The 16,281-nt window shown below is 44.4% G+C and overlaps 1 protein-coding gene across 1 annotated transcript in view; it reads left to right on the top strand.

Annotated features, from left to right (window-relative positions):
• LOC120062809 (kinase suppressor of Ras 2-like) overlaps positions 1-16,281 on the top strand; it is a 136,418-nt gene that overhangs the window by 71,722 nt on the left and 48,415 nt on the right. Inside the window, 1 exon segment of the mRNA XM_039012881.1 lies at positions 89-254. Coding sequence (XP_038868809.1) covers positions 89-254 — 166 coding nt within the window.

Here is a 16,281-nt window from a genome sequence, read left to right as displayed (position 1 = left end):
TGTGCGTAAGAGCTTTAGAATTATATAATATCAGTTTATAACTGTTTAATAAGAGTCATTTTGTATTTCTGTGTGTCTCAGAGTGAAGCAGAAGAAGTCCAAGCCTCAGCACCTGAAGATCAACAGTAGTATGGGGAGCTGTGAGAACCTGCCTACCCAGCGTTCACCCCTACACTCCTCCGACCATCGCTCCCTCCGTTCCTTTTTCTTCCCCACCTTCATGCCCTCCACTCCCCCCGTCTACTCCGACGCAAGTAAGTACCCTTTTTATAACACTAAGACTTACAGTATAGTACTCGTTAGTCTAGGAGTGTTCAATTTGATCTGCAAATGGCCGATGTGGGTGCAGGGAGTAACTCACCTGATTCAACTAATACAATCTTGATTGAAGATTGTCATTGCTTGGCTAGTTGAATCAGGGGTGTTATCTAGTGTGCAGTGGTTTAAAGTACTTAAGTAAAAATACTTGAAAGTACTACTTAAGTCGTTTTTTGGGGTATCTGTACTCCTAACTTGACTATGTATGTTTTTGACAACTTTTACTTTTACTTCACTACAGTCCTAAAGAAAATTATATACTTTTAACTCCATACATTTTCCCTGACACCCAAAAGTACTCTTTACATTTTGAATGCTTAGCAGGACAGGAAAATGAACAAATTCACACACTTATCAAAAGAACATCCTTGGTCATCCCTACAGCCCCTGATCTGGCGGACTCACTAAACACATGCTTGGTTTGTAAATGATGTCTGAGTGTTGGAGTGTTTCCCTAGCTATCCGTAAAATTAAATTAAACAGGAAAATGATGCCTTCTGATTTGCTTAATATAATGAATTTGAAATTATTTATACTTTTACTTTTACTTTTGATACTTAAGAATATATTAGCGATTACATTTACTTTTGATACTTAAGTATATTTCAAACCAAATACTTTTAGAGTTTTACTCAAGTAGTATTTTACTGGGTGACTTTCACTTTTTCTTGAGTAATTTTCTATTAAGGTATCTTACTTTTACTCAAGTATGACAATTGGGTACTTTCTCCACCACTACTAGTGTGTTACATGATTGTCCACTGTCTGTCTACAGGTCTTTCTCTAGTCATTTCTTTATGGGAGTACAACGTTTCAGGAGAAGACCCAGATGCAGACAGTGTTGAAGTCACAAGAGTGTATTACTAGAACAGGGGGCAGGGAAAACGACAGGTCAAGGGCAGGCAGAGGTCAGTAATCTAGATCAGAGTCCATAAGGTACAGAACGACAGGCAGTCTCGGGGACAGGGCAGGCAGAGGTCAGTAATCTAGATCAGAGTCCATAAGGTACAGAACGACAGGCAGTCTCGGGGGCAGGGCAGGCAGAGGTCAGTAATCCTGTTCAGAGTCCATAAGGTACAGAACGGCAGGCAGGCTCAGTGTCAGGGCAGGCAGAATGGTCAAAACTGGGAAAACTAGAAAACAGGAAATAGAAAGAGACAGGAGCAAGGGGAAAAAACGCTGGTAGGCTTGACAAACAAAACAAACTGGCAACAGACAAACAGAGAACACAGGTATAAATACAGTGGGGATAATGGGGAAGATGGGCGACACCTGGAGGGGGGTGGAGACAAGCAAGCACAAAGACAGGTGAAACAGATCAGGGAGTTTAGGGAGTTTAGAGTCCTAGCCATACTTAAACACATAACAAGCATAACAATCGGTCCTGAACGAGAGAGCGAGACGGGGACGATGTGAGGAGACTGAGAATGACGGAAGGAGGCAGGGACAGGGATGTCAGGGAATGAAATATGGCCTTCGATAGGGGATCTGAATGGGTCTAGACTCTGACTAATAGTCCTTAATTCATTGTTTGGGGTTTTAGGCTTGGTTTCTGTATAGCACTTTGTGACATCGGCTGATGTAAAAAAGGCTTTAGAAATACATTTGATTGATTGATTGATTGTCAGGTATTACCATGAACGTCTGGATTCACTTGTGGACTCAAGATGGTATACGAGAAGCAGCAGGAAGTACACAGACTCCTACATAGGCTATACATACACAAAACAAAGATAATGCATTATGGTTATCGCTCAAGATGAGGCGTCTACTTCAATTAATCTCCTGCAACATAAAATGGGATGAATGACGTGTCTGTTTGTGTGTTTTTGTAGGGAGTGAAAGAGGGAGAGAAAAGGGGAAGAGAGAGAGAGTCAGACAAACAGAGAGAGAGTTTAGGATAGAGAGAGAAAGAATGAGAGAGCAGGAGAGAGAGAGTCAGACAGACGGACAGAGAGAGAGATAGTTTAGGATAGAGAGAGAAAGAATGAGAGAGCAGGAGAGAGAGAGAGTCAGACAGACGGACAGAGAGAGAGAGTTTAGGATAGAGAGAGAAAGAACGAGAGAGCAGGAGAGAGAGAGAGAGAGAGTCAGACAGATGGACAGACAGAGTTTAGGATAGAGAGAGATAGAATGAGAGAGCAGGAGAGAGAGAGTCAGACAGACGGACAGAGAGAGAGAGTTTAGGATAGAGAGAGAAAGAACGAGAGAGCAGGAGAGAGAGAGAGAGAGTCAGACAGACGGACAGAGAGAGAGAGAGTTTAGGATAGAGAGAGAAAGAACGAGAGAGCAGGAGAGAGAGAGAGAGAGTCAGACAGACGGATAGACAGAGTTTAGGTTAGAGAGAGATAGAATGAGAGAGCAGGAGAGAGAGAGAGTCAGACAGACGGATAGACAGAGAGTTTAGGATAGAGAGAGAAAGAACGAGAGAGCAGGAGAGAGAGAGAGAGTCAGACAGACGGATAGACAGAGTTTAGGATAGAGAGAGATAGAATGGAGAGCGCAGGAGAGAGAGAGAGAGTCAGACAGACGGATAGACAGAGAGTTTAGGATAGCGAGAGAAAGAACGTGACAGTGATGATAATTCTCCCTGCTGCATGATGGAATATGATAAACTTCTTGTGAAGTCATGTTTAATACGACACCAGTTGCTCAAAGTCAAGTGCTCCTGGTAATCCAATATCTCCCTCAGTAATTACTGTCTTTGTAATTGAAATGTTATTTAGATGTCACGTAAGTACAAATAAGTATAATTACTGTCTCTTGTTCTTTATGTCAGCGTTAGGGGCTCGAGCCTCTAGATATTCAGGACTATAAACTAAGTGTGTTTAATTCCAGTGTTTGAGGACCACTGATGGTTCAGCTTTTTCTTGCCGTCAGTGACTGACTAGACTACTGATGTGTCTATTCTCTGTCCAGTGAGACTAATTGACCAAGTGATTACCAGGGATAAGATAGAATGAAAGAGGTTAACTTTAACCACAGATCTAGAATCAAATAACCTTACCTACAGTTCTACCAGTAACCATTAGTCATTTGGACAAAATATCTGACCCAGAACCAGAGGTTAAGGTCAAAGTCCACCCACTAGAACAACCGACATGGTCTGGCCCTCCACCCACTAGAACAACCGACATGGCCCTCCACCCACTAGAACAACCTACATGGCCTAGCCCTCCACCCACTAGAACAACCGACATGGCCTAGCCCTCCACCCACTAGAACAACCGACATGGCCTGGCCCTCCACCCACTAGAACAACCGACATGGTCTGGCCCTCCACCCACTAGAACAACCGACATGGCCTAGCCCTCCACCCACTAGAACAACCGACATGGCCTGGCCCTCCACCCACTAGAACAACCGACATGGTCTGGCCCTCCACCCACTAGAACAACCTACATGGCCTGGCCCTCCACCCACTAGAACAACCGACATGGTCTGGCCCTCCACCCACTAGAACAACCGACATGGTCTGGCCCTCCACCCACTAGAACAACCTACATGGTCTGGCCCTCCACCCACTAGAACAACCGACATGGTCTGGCCCTCCACCCACTAGAACAACCTACATGGTCTGGCCCTCCACCCACTAGAACAACCAACATGGCCTGGCCCTCCACCCACTAGAACAACCGACATGGCCTAGCCCTCCACCCACTAGAACAACCGACATGGCCTGGCCCTCCACCCACTCCAGAACAACCGACATGGCCTGGCCCTCCACCCACTCCAGAACAACCGACATGGCCTGGCCCTCCACCCACTAGAACAACCGACATGGCCTGGCCCTCCACCCACTAGAACAACCGACATGGCCTGGCCCTCCACCCACTAGAACAACCGACATGGCCTGGCCCTCCACCCACTAGAACAACCGACATGGCCTGGCCCTCCACCCACTAGAACAACCGACATGGCCTGGCCCTCCACCCACTCCAGAACAACCGACATGGCCTGGCCCTCCACCCACTCCAGAACAACCAACATGGCCTGGCCCTCCACCCACTAGAACAACCGACATGGCCCTCCACCCACTCCAGAACAACCGACATGGCCTGGCCCTCCACCCACTAGAACAACCTACATGGCCTGGCCCTCCACCCACTCCAGAACAACCGACATGGCCTGGCCCTCCACCCACTAGAACAACCTACATGGCCTGGCCCTCCACCCACTCCAGAACAACCGACATGGCCTGGCCCTCCACCCACTCCAGAACAACCGACATGTCTTGGCCCTCCACCCACTAGAACAACCAACATGGCCTGGCCCTCCACCCACTAGAACAACCGACATGGCCTGGCCCTCCACCCACTAGAACAACCAACATGGCCTGGCCCTCCACCCACTAGAACAACCTACATGGCCTGGCCCTCCACCCACCAGAACAACCAACATGGCCTGGCCCTCCACCCACTCCAGAACAACCGACATGTCTTGGCCCTCCACCCACTAGAACAACCAACATGGCCTGGCCCTCCACCCACTCCAGAACAACCGACATGTCTTGGCCCTCCACCCACTAGAACAACCAACATGGCCTGGCCCTCCACCCACTAGAACAACCGACATGTCTTGGCCCTCCACCCACTAGAACAACCTACATGGCCTGGCCCTCCACCCACCAGAACAACCAACATGGCCTGGCCCTCCACCCACTCCAGAACAACCGACATGTCTTGGCCCTCCACCCACTAGAACAACCAACATGGCCTGGCCCTCCACCCACTAGAACAACCGACATGGTCTGGCCCTCCACCCACTAGAACAACCTACATGGCCTGGCCCTCCACCCACTAGAACAACCAACATGGCCTGGCCCTCCACCCACTCCAGAACAACCGACATGTCTTGGCCCTCCACCCACTAGAACAACCAACATGTCTTGGCCCTCCACCCACCAGAACAACCAACATGGCCTGGCCCTCCACCCACTCCAGAACAACCAACATGTCTTGGCCCTCCACCCACTCCAGAACAACCAACATGGCCAGGCCCTCAAGCACTACAATATAGAGGACTATCCCGGGTACAGGCAGTGAGAAACCTCCAGTCTGGCTCATTATCTTACTGTGGCTCTGACAAAGACATTAGAGATGAAGACAATTGCCTATCTAAGGCAGTTATTCATAGTAAGTGGCGGCATCCCTAATGCTTTTATCTGTCTGCTTAGCCTCCCCCTGGGGTCCCAGTGCGGCTCATAGCAGCACAGAGCCACGGAGCAGGCCTGGCGGGTGTCGTCAGTCTGTTAATGGGTCTGCTTGGGGTCCGGAAGGAAAGATAGATATCCAGAATGCTGCCGCAGTTTTATTGAGCACGCTGTGCCGTAAAGTATCTGCTTGGGATCTGCTCAGCACAGCTCATCAAAGCCCCTTCTGGGACTACAAGAACCAAGCTACTGGCTCTGATATCTGTATGAAAGAGCAAGGACCCCATGAGGGTAGCTGGCCAATAGGCCTGATCAGATTGAGTCAGAACGGAGGCTGAATTGATGCTGTCCTTGCCTTTATTCATAATACAAAATTAAACAAATAATGATGTTATATATCACATCTTTTTACAGTGGCAGTTGAAATCGGTTGCATGTCATACGGTTTTGCACTGCATCGGAATGTAATAGATTTCAGTATTCTTAAACATTTTGCCTTGATACAAAAATTAGAACCATGTTTCAGGGCGGCTGTATTTTGTGTCTCGTCATGAAGCTTAGAGATTTGAGGTTTGTTTTAGTTTGCCTGATTGAAGTGGTGCCTGCAGGGAGACAGGTTTTGTGTGTCCAGTTGGAAGGCTGCCCCTAGCACACCAACACCTGCTAGGCCTAGAGAGCCTGCTGCCAGGTAATCACAGACACCACCAGGTTAATTTCACCCTAAAGAGCCTGCTGACAGGTAAACACAGACACCTCAAGGCTCATTTTAACACTGCTGCCAGAAGAACACAGACACCACCAGGCTCATTTTAACACTGCTGCCAGAAGAACACAGACACCACCAGGCTCATTTTAACACTGCTGCCAGCTAAACACAGACACCACCAGGCTCATTTTACTGCTGCCAGGAAAACACAGACACCACCAGGCTCATTTTACCACTGCCAGTTAAACACAGACACCAGCAGGCTCATTTGACCACTGCTGCCAGCTAAACACAGACACCACCTGGCTCATTTTACCACTGCTGCCAGGTAAACACAGACACTATGGCCTAGTCAAAGCCCAGACCTCAATCCAATTGAGAATCTGTGGTATGACTTAAAGATTGCTGTATACCAGCAGAACCCATCCAACTTGAAGGAGCTGGAGCAGTTTTGCCTTGAAGAATGGGCAGAAATCCCAGTGGCTAGATGTGCCAAGCTTATAGAGACATACCCCAAGAGACTTGCAGCTGTAATTGCTGCAAAAGGTGGCTCTACAAAGTATTGACTTTGGGGGGTGAATAGTTATGCACGCTCAAGTTTTCATTTTTTTTGTCTTATTTCTTGTTAGTTTCACAATAAAAAATATTTTGCATCTTCAAAGTGGTAGGCAAGCCACTGTAAACACAGACATCACATGGCTCATTTTACTGCTGCCAGCTAAACACAGACACCACCAGGCTCATTTTACCACTGCCAGCTAAACACAGACACCACCAAGCTCATTTTACCACTGCTTCCAGGTAAACACCACCAGACAAATGTTAACACTGCTGTCTGGTAAACACAGACACCACCAGGCTCTTTTTACCGCTGTTGCCAAGTAAACACAGACACCACCAGGCTCTTTTTACCGCTGCTGCCAAGTAAACACATACACCACCAGGCTCATTTTACCACTGCTACCAGCTAAACACAGACACCACCAAGCTCATTTTACCACCTCTGCCAGCTAAACACAGACACCACCAGGCTCATTTTACCACTGCTGCCAGGTAAACACAGACACCACAGCCTCATTGTACCACTGCTGCCAGGTAAACACAGACACCACTAGGCTCATTTTACCACCACTACCAGCTAAACACACCAGGCTCATTTTACCACCACTTCCAGCTAAACACAGACACCACCAGGCTCATTTTTTCCACCGCTTCCAGCTAAACACAGACACCACCAGGATCATTTTACCACCTCTGCCAGGTAAACAAAACACTGCCTTTATAATTTGACCACCACTTCTAATGAACACTTCTGCTCCCCACATAAACAGTATAATGACTAGGACAGACATTCACTGCCTGAGGTAGTTCTGGTCCCAGATCTGTTTGTGTTGTTTTATGTCATTTAGTAGACATACTCTATTCCAGAGCAATTACAGTTTAGTGACTTGCTCAAGGGCACATTGACAGATGTCTCACCTTGTCGGCTCAGGGATTCAAACCAGCGACCTTTCGGTTACTGGCCCAACGCTTTTAACCACTAGGCTACCTGCCATATGAGTTGGGAAGACAGCACAAACAGATCTGGGACCAGGTCTGAGGGGCTTTGGCCCATTTGTAGAAGATAATATGTATTTTCTAACGTGTTGTTTTTAATGACCATCACCATGATGTGTACAACAGGAATTCTAGGGCACTTGGTGATAGGTGAGAAGAGGGAGGGGTGTTCTCCTCGTCAAAGATGACATCAAAACAATATTCTGTAGAAAGGTCATACCCACGCGTTGAATGGTTGTCATGGAAACAGTGCTGGCAACAAGGCTCTTTGTCTCTAGTCGAACGGAGGAGTTTGTTTCACACCGTGGAAATTACAGTTACATTTCACCACCGCTCTTTGCCAACTTCTGCTACTTAGAATACACATGGGGTAGTTTTATTAACGAAAAATAGATTCATATCATTATTCAAACTTGTTATTGTGTTTCATATCATTCAGCCCTGTCTTTTGAATCTTTTTCCATTTCAGTTGGTTTCCACACATAAAGATACCATAGCCTGCTGTAGGTGCCTGTGATCAGAAAGGCAGACATGTTTTTTCTACTTTATGGTGTAATATCCTCCATGTCTATGTATCCTCTCTCTCTCCCTGTTGTTTGGCTGTTTGTCATCTCATTAGATTATGACATGAGTGGGGAGGGGGGTGGGGGGGTGGAGGGGTAAGGAGGCTGTGAGTCTATCCAAATTAAAGAGAAAAATGGGGGACACTGTTGTCTGGCGCCTTTGGGTTACTCTGACATCCGTCTGTGTGTGTGTGTGTGTGTGTCTGTGTGTCTGTGTGCGTGTGTGTGTGTGCACGTGTTTGTTGGCTTGAGTGGCACACATGTGCAAAGACTCATCAAGTCAGGCCCAGAGATGTCAACACCATGCGATGTTGCGGTTACAAGGCTGTTAGTGTAAATAGACTAAACAATAAGCAGATGATGTCACTTCCCATTCTCTATCAGATTATCAGGCTGACTGAGTGTAATTTAGCGACGTATTGGACTGTGAACCAGAGACACAGAGTTACAGGCTCCTGGAGGGGGAGGTGTAGGGATGGTGTGTTTGTGTGTGCAACAGGAACTAGGAAATGCAGTGTTTCTGGACCTACGTTAATCAGTCCTATCATTAATCATTGATATCCACTTCAGTGGCCTGCTGTCACACAGTAAACCCTTAATTCATCAGGTTATTACTGGGTTACTGGTACAAGCTCAGATTGTTTTTATACTGTTCTTATTCTATACATTCAGTATCATAGCATTATTTAAATATTCCCCATGTCATGTTAATGAGGCTCCAACATGGCTGCTATAGAATGTTGTAGTGTCATGTTAATGAGGCTCCAACATGGCTGCTATAGAATGTTGTAGTGTCATGTTAATGAGCTCCAACATGGCTGTTATAGAATGTTGTAGTGTCATGTTAATGAGGCTCCAACATGGCTGTTATAGAATGTTGTAGTGTCATGTTAATGGGGCTCCAACATGGCTGCTATAGAATGTTGTAGTGTCATGTTAATGAGGCTCCAACATGGCTGCTATAGAATATTGTAGTGTCATGTTAATGAGCTCCAACATGGCTGTTATAGAATGTTGTAGTGTCATGTTAATGAGGTGCCAACATGGCTGCTATAGAATGTTGTAGTGTCATGTTAATGAGGCTCCAACATGGCTGCTATAGAATGTTGTAGTGTCATGTTAATGAGCTCCAACATGGCTGTTATAGAATGTTGTAGTGTCATGTTAATGAGGTGCCAACATGGCTGCTATAGAATGTTGTAGTGTCATGTTAATGGTGCTCCAACATGGCTGTTATGGAATGTTGTAGTGTCATGTTAATGAGGCTCCAACATGGCTGCTATAGAATGTTGTAGTGTCATGTTAATGAGGCTCCAACATGGCTGCTATAGAATGTTGTAGTGTCATGTTAATGGAGCTCCAACATGGCTGTTATAGAATGTTGTAGTGTCATGTTAATGGAGCTCCAACATGGCTGCTATAGAATGTTGTAGTGTCATGTTAATGGAGCTCCAACATGGCTGCTATATAATGTTGTAGTGTCATGTTAATGGAGCTCCAACATGGCTGCTATAGAATGTTGTAGTGTCATGTTAATGAGGCTCCAACATGGCTGCTATAGAATGTTGTAGTGTCATGTTAATGGGGCTCCAACATGGCTGCTATAGAATGTTGTAGTGTCATGTTAATGAGGTGCCAACATGGCTGCTATAGAATGTTGTAGTGTCATGTTAATGGGCTCCAACATGGCTGCTATAGAATGTTGTAGTGTCATGTTAATGGGGCTCCAACATGGCTGCTATAGAATGTTGTAGTGTCATGTTAATGAGCTCCAACATGGCTGTTATAGAATGTTGTAGTGTCATGTTAATGGAGCTCCAACATGGCTGCTATAGAATGTTGTAGTGTCATTTTAATGGGGCTCCAACATGGCTGCTATAGAATGTTGTAGTGTCATGTTAATGGAGCTCCAACATGGCTGCTATAGAATGTTGTAGTGTCATGTTAATGAGGCTCCAACATGGCTGCTATAGAATGTTGTAGTGTCATTTTAATGGGGCTCCAACATGGCTGCTATAGAATGTTGTAGTGTCATGTTAATGGGGCTCCAACATGGCTGCTATAGAATGTTGTAGTGTCATGTTAATGAGGTGCTAACATGGCTGCTATAGAATGTTGTAGTGTCATTTTAATGGGGCTCCAACATGGCTGCTATAGAATGTTGTAGTGTCATGTTAATTGGGCTCCAACATGGCTGCTATAGAATGTTGTAGTGTCATGTTAATGGAGCTCCAACATGGCTGCTATAGAATGTTGTAGTGTCATGTTAATGAGGCTCCAACATGGCTGCTATAGAATGTTGTAGTGTCATGTTAATGAGCTCCAACATGGCTACTATAGAATGTTGTAGTGTCATGTTAATGAGGTGCCAACATGGCTGCTATAGAATGTTGTAGTGTCATGTTAATGAGCTCCAACATGGCTGCTATAGAATATTGTAGTGTCATGTTAATGAGCTCCAACATGGCTGCTATAGAATGTTGTAGTGTCATGTTAATGAGCTCCAACATGGCTACTATAGAATGTTGTAGTGTCATGTTAATGAGCTCCAACATGGCTGCTATCGAATATTGTAGTGTCATGTTAATGAGCTCCAACATGGCTGCTATAGAATGTTGTAGTGTCATGTTAATGGGGCTCCAACATGGCTGTTATAGAACGTTGTAGTGTCATGTCAATGAGGCTCCAACATGGCTGCTATAGAATGTTGTAGTGTCATGTTAATGGAGCTCCAACATGGCTGTTATAGAATGTTGTAGTGTCATGTTAATGAGGATCCAACATGGCTGCTATAGAATGTTGTAGTGTCATGTTAATGAGGCTCCAACATGGCTGCTATAGAACGTTGTAGTGTCATGTTAATGGGGCTCCAACATGGCTGCTATAGAATGTTGTAGTGTCATGTTAATGAGGTGCCAACATGGCTGTTATCGAATGTTGTAGTGTCATGTTAATGAGGCTCCAACATGGCTGCTATAGAATGTTGTAGTGTCATGTTAATGAGCTCCAACATGGCTGCTATAGAATGTTGTAGTGTCATGTTAATGAGGCTCCAACATGGCTGCTATAGAATGTTGTAGTGTCATGTTAATGAGGCTCCAACATGGCTGCTATAGAATGTTGTAGTGTCATGTTAATGAGGCTCCAACATGGCTGCTATAGAATGTTGTAGTGTCATGTTAATGGGGCTCCAACATGGCTGCTATAGAATGTTGTAGTGTCATGTTAATGAGCTCCAACATGGCTACTATAGAATGTTGTAGTGTCATGTTAATTGAGCTCCAACATGGCTACTATAGAATGTTGTAGTGTCATGTTAATGGGGCTCCAACATGGCTACTATAGAATGTTGTAGTGTCATGTTAATGGAGCTCCAACATGGCTACTATAGAATGTTGTAGTGTCATGTTAATGGAGCTCCAACATGGCTACTATAGAATGTTGTAGTGTCATGTTAATGGGGCTCCAACATGGCTGCTATAGAATGTTGTAGTGTCATGTTAATGAGGCTCCAACATGGCTGCTATAGAATGTTGTAGTGTCATGTTAATGGAGCTCCAACATGGCTGCTATAGAATGTTGTAGTGTCATGTTAATGAGGCTCCAACATGGCTGCTATAGAATGTTGTAGTGTCATGTTAATGAGCACCAACATGGCTGCTATAGAACGTTGTAGTGTCATGTTAATGGGGCTCCAACATGGCTGCTATAGAATGTTGTAGTGTCATGTTAATGAGGTGCCAACATGGCTGCTATAGAATGTTGTAGTGTCATGTTAATGGGCTCCAATATGGCTGCTATAGAATGTTGTAGTGTCATGTTAATGGGGCTCCAACATGGCTGCTATAGAATGTTGTAGTGTCATGTTAATGAGCTCCAACATGGCTGTTATAGAATGTTGTAGTGTCATGTTAATGGGGCTCCAACATGGCTGCTATAGAATGTTGTAGTGTCATGTTAATGAGGCTCCAACATGGCTGCTATAGAATGTTGTAGTGTCATGTTAATGGGGCTCCAACATGGCTGCTATAGAATGTTGTAGTGTCATGTTAATGGGGCTCCAACATGGCTGCTATAGAATGTTGTAGTGTCATGTTAATGAGGCTCCAACATGGCTGCTATAGAATGTTGTAGTGTCATGTTAATGGGGCTCCAACATGGCTGTTATAGAACGTTGAAGTGTCATGTTAATGGAGCTCCAACATGGCTGCTATAGAATGTTGTAGTGTCATGTTAATGGAGCTCCAACATGGCTGCTATAGAATGTTGTAGTGTCATGTTAATGAGGCTCCAACATGCCTGCTATAGAATGTTGTAGTGTCATTTTAATGGGGCTCCAACATGGCTGCTATAGAATGTTGTAGTGTCATGTTAATTGGGCTCCAACATGGCTGCTATAGAATGTTGTAGTGTCATGTTAATGGAGCTCCAACATGGCTGCTATAGAATGTTGTAGTGTCATGTTAATGAGGCTCCAACATGGCTGCTATAGAATGTTGTAGTGTCATGTTAATGAGCTCCAACATGGCTACTATAGAATGTTGTAGTGTCATGTTAATGAGGTGCCAACATGGCTGCTATAGAATGTTGTAGTGTCATGTTAATGAGCTCCAACATGGCTGCTATAGAATATTGTAGTGTCATGTTAATGAGCTCCAACATGGCTGCTATAGAATGTTGTAGTGTCATGTTAATGAGCTCCAACATGGCTACTATAGAATGTTGTAGTGTCATGTTAATGAGCTCCAACATGGCTGCTATCGAATATTGTAGTGTCATGTTAATGAGCTCCAACATGGCTGCTATAGAATGTTGTAGTGTCATGTTAATGGGGCTCCAACATGGCTGTTATAGAACGTTGTAGTGTCATGTCAATGAGGCTCCAACATGGCTGCTATAGAATGTTGTAGTGTCATGTTAATGGAGCTCCAACATGGCTGTTATAGAATGTTGTAGTGTCATGTTAATGAGGATCCAACATGGCTGCTATAGAATGTTGTAGTGTCATGTTAATGAGGCTCCAACATGGCTGCTATAGAATGTTGTAGTGTCATGTTAATGGGGCTCCAACATGGCTGCTATAGAATGTTGTAGTGTCATGTTAATGAGGTGCCAACATGGCTGTTATCGAATGTTGTAGTGTCATGTTAATGAGGCTCCAACATGGCTGCTATAGAATGTTGTAGTGTCATGTTAATGAGCTCCAACATGGCTGCTATAGAATGTTGTAGTGTCATGTTAATGAGGCTCCAACATGGCTGCTATAGAATGTTGTAGTGTCATGTTAATGAGGCTCCAACATGGCTGCTATAGAATGTTGTAGTGTCATGTTAATGAGGCTCCAACATGGCTGCTATAGAATGTTGTAGTGTCATGTTAATGAGGCTCCAACATGGCTGCTATAGAATGTTGTAGTGTCATGTTAATGAGGCTCCAACATGGCTGCTATAGAATGTTGTAGTGTCATGTTAATGGGGCTCCAACATGGCTGCTATAGAATGTTGTAGTGTCATGTTAATGAGGTGCCAACATGGCTGTTATCGAATGTTGTAGTGTCATGTTAATGAGGCTCCAACATGGCTGCTATAGAATGTTGTAGTGTCATGTTAATGAGCTCCAACATGGCTGCTATAGAATGTTGTAGTGTCATGTTAATGAGGCTCCAACATGGCTGCTATAGAATGTTGTAGTGTCATGTTAATGGGGCTCCAACATGGCTGCTATAGAATGTTGTAGTGTCATGTTAATGAGGCTCCAACATGGCTGCTATAGAATGTTGTAGTGTCATGTTAATGAGGCTCCAACATGTCTGTTATAGAATGTTGTAGTGTCATGTTAATGAGGCTCCAACATGGCTGCTATAGAATGTTGTAGTGTCATGTTAATGGGGCTCCAACATGGCTGCTATAGAATGTTGTAGTGTCATGTTAATGAGGCTCCAACATGTCTGTTATAGAATGTTGTAGTGTCATGTTAATGGAGCTCCAACATGGCTACTATAGAATGTTGTAGTGTCATGTTAATGGGGCTCCAACATGGCTGCTATAGAATGTTGTAGTGTCATGTTAATGAGGCTCCAACATGGCTGCTATAGAATGTTGTAGTGTCATGTTAATGGAGCTCCAACATGGCTGCTATAGAATGTTGTAGTGTCATGTTAATGAGGCTCCAACATGGCTGCTATAGAATGTTGTAGTGTCATGTTAATGAGCACCAACATGGCTGCTATAGAACGTTGTAGTGTCATGTTAATGAGCACCAACATGGCTGCTATAGAATGTTGTAGTGTCATGTTAATTAGGCTCCAACATGGCTGCTATAGAATGTTGTAGTGTCATGTTAATGGAGCTCCAACATGGCTGTTATAGAACGTTGTAGTGTCATGTTAATGGGCTCCAACATGGCTGTTATAGAATGTTGTAGTGTCATGTTAATGAGGCTCCAACATGGCTGCTATAGAATGTTGTATTGTCATGTTAATGAGGCTCCAACATGGCTGCTATAGAATTTTGTAGTGTCATGTTAATGGAGCTCCAACATGGCTGCTATAGAATATTGTAGTGTCATGTTAATGGGGCTCCAACATGGCTGCTATAGAATGTTGTAGTGTCATGTTAATGGGGCTCCAACATGGCTGCTATAGAATGTTGTAGTGTCATGTTAATGAGGCTCCAACATGGCTGCTATAGAATGTTGTAGTGTCATGTTAATGAGGCTCCAACATGGCTGTTATAGAATGTTGTAGTGTCATGTTAATGGAGCTCCAACATGGCTGCTATAGAATGTTGTAGTGTCATGTTAATGAGGCTCCAACATGGCTGCTATAGAATGTTGTAGTGTCATGTTAATGAGGCTCCAACATGGCTGCTATAGAATGTTGTCGTGTCATGTTAATGAGCTCCAACATGGCTGCTATAGAATGTTGTAGTGTCATGTTAATGGGGCTCCAACATGGCTGCTATAGAATGTTGTAGTGTCATGTTAATGAGGCTTCAACATGGCTGCTATAGAATGTTGTAGTGTCATGTTAATTAGGCTCCAACATGGCTGCTATAGAATGTTGTTGTGTCATGTTAATGAGCTCCAACATGGCTGCTATAGAATGTTGTAGTGTCATGTTAATGGGGCTCCAACATGGCTGCTATAGAATGTTGTAGTGTCATGTTAATGAGCTCCAACATGGCTGCTATAGAATGTTTTAGTGTCATGTTAATGGGGCTCCAACATGGCTGCTATAGAATGTTGTAGTGTCATGTTAATGAGGCTCCAACATGGCTGTTATAGAATGTTGTAGTGTCATGTTAATGGGGCTCCAACATGGCTGCTATAGAATGTTGTAGTGTCATGTTAATGGGGCTCCAACATGGCTGCTATAGAATGTTGTAGTGTCATGTTAATGGGGCTCCAACATGGCTGCTATAGAATGTTGTAGTGTCATGTTAATGAGGCTCCAACATGGCTGTTATAGAATGTTGTAGTGTCATGTTAATGGGGCTCCAACATGGCTGCTATAGAATGTTGTAGTGTCATGTTAATGAGGCTCCAACATTGCTGCTATAGAATGTTGTAGTGTCATGTTAATGAGGCTCCAACATTGCTGCTATAGAATTTTGTAGTGTCATGTACATGCATCATAATGCTCATTCTAGACATTCAGTTTTGTAGTATTTTTTTTAATACCCTTCGTTATTTTAATGGGGATCTGACATGATCCAGCTCTCTAAACACATGGCTCTGCTAACGACAGGTCAGGTTAGGGTCATGTTATTGAACGTGAAACAGAATAGAGAATAGATTTGCACTGAACATTTTCACACACACACACACACACACACACACACACACACACACACACACACACACACACACACACACACACACACACACACACACACACACACACACACACACACACACACACACACACACACACACAGGCTGGGTCAGCCACAGTATATACATTGAGAGTAGGTTCCCCCCTCAAC

The sequence above is a fragment of the Salvelinus namaycush genome, chromosome 18 (assembly GCF_016432855.1).
Source record: "Salvelinus namaycush isolate Seneca chromosome 18, SaNama_1.0, whole genome shotgun sequence".
Classification (NCBI taxonomy): Eukaryota; Metazoa; Chordata; class Actinopteri; order Salmoniformes; family Salmonidae; genus Salvelinus; species Salvelinus namaycush.
This window is presented reverse-complemented; position numbering and strand designations above follow the sequence as displayed.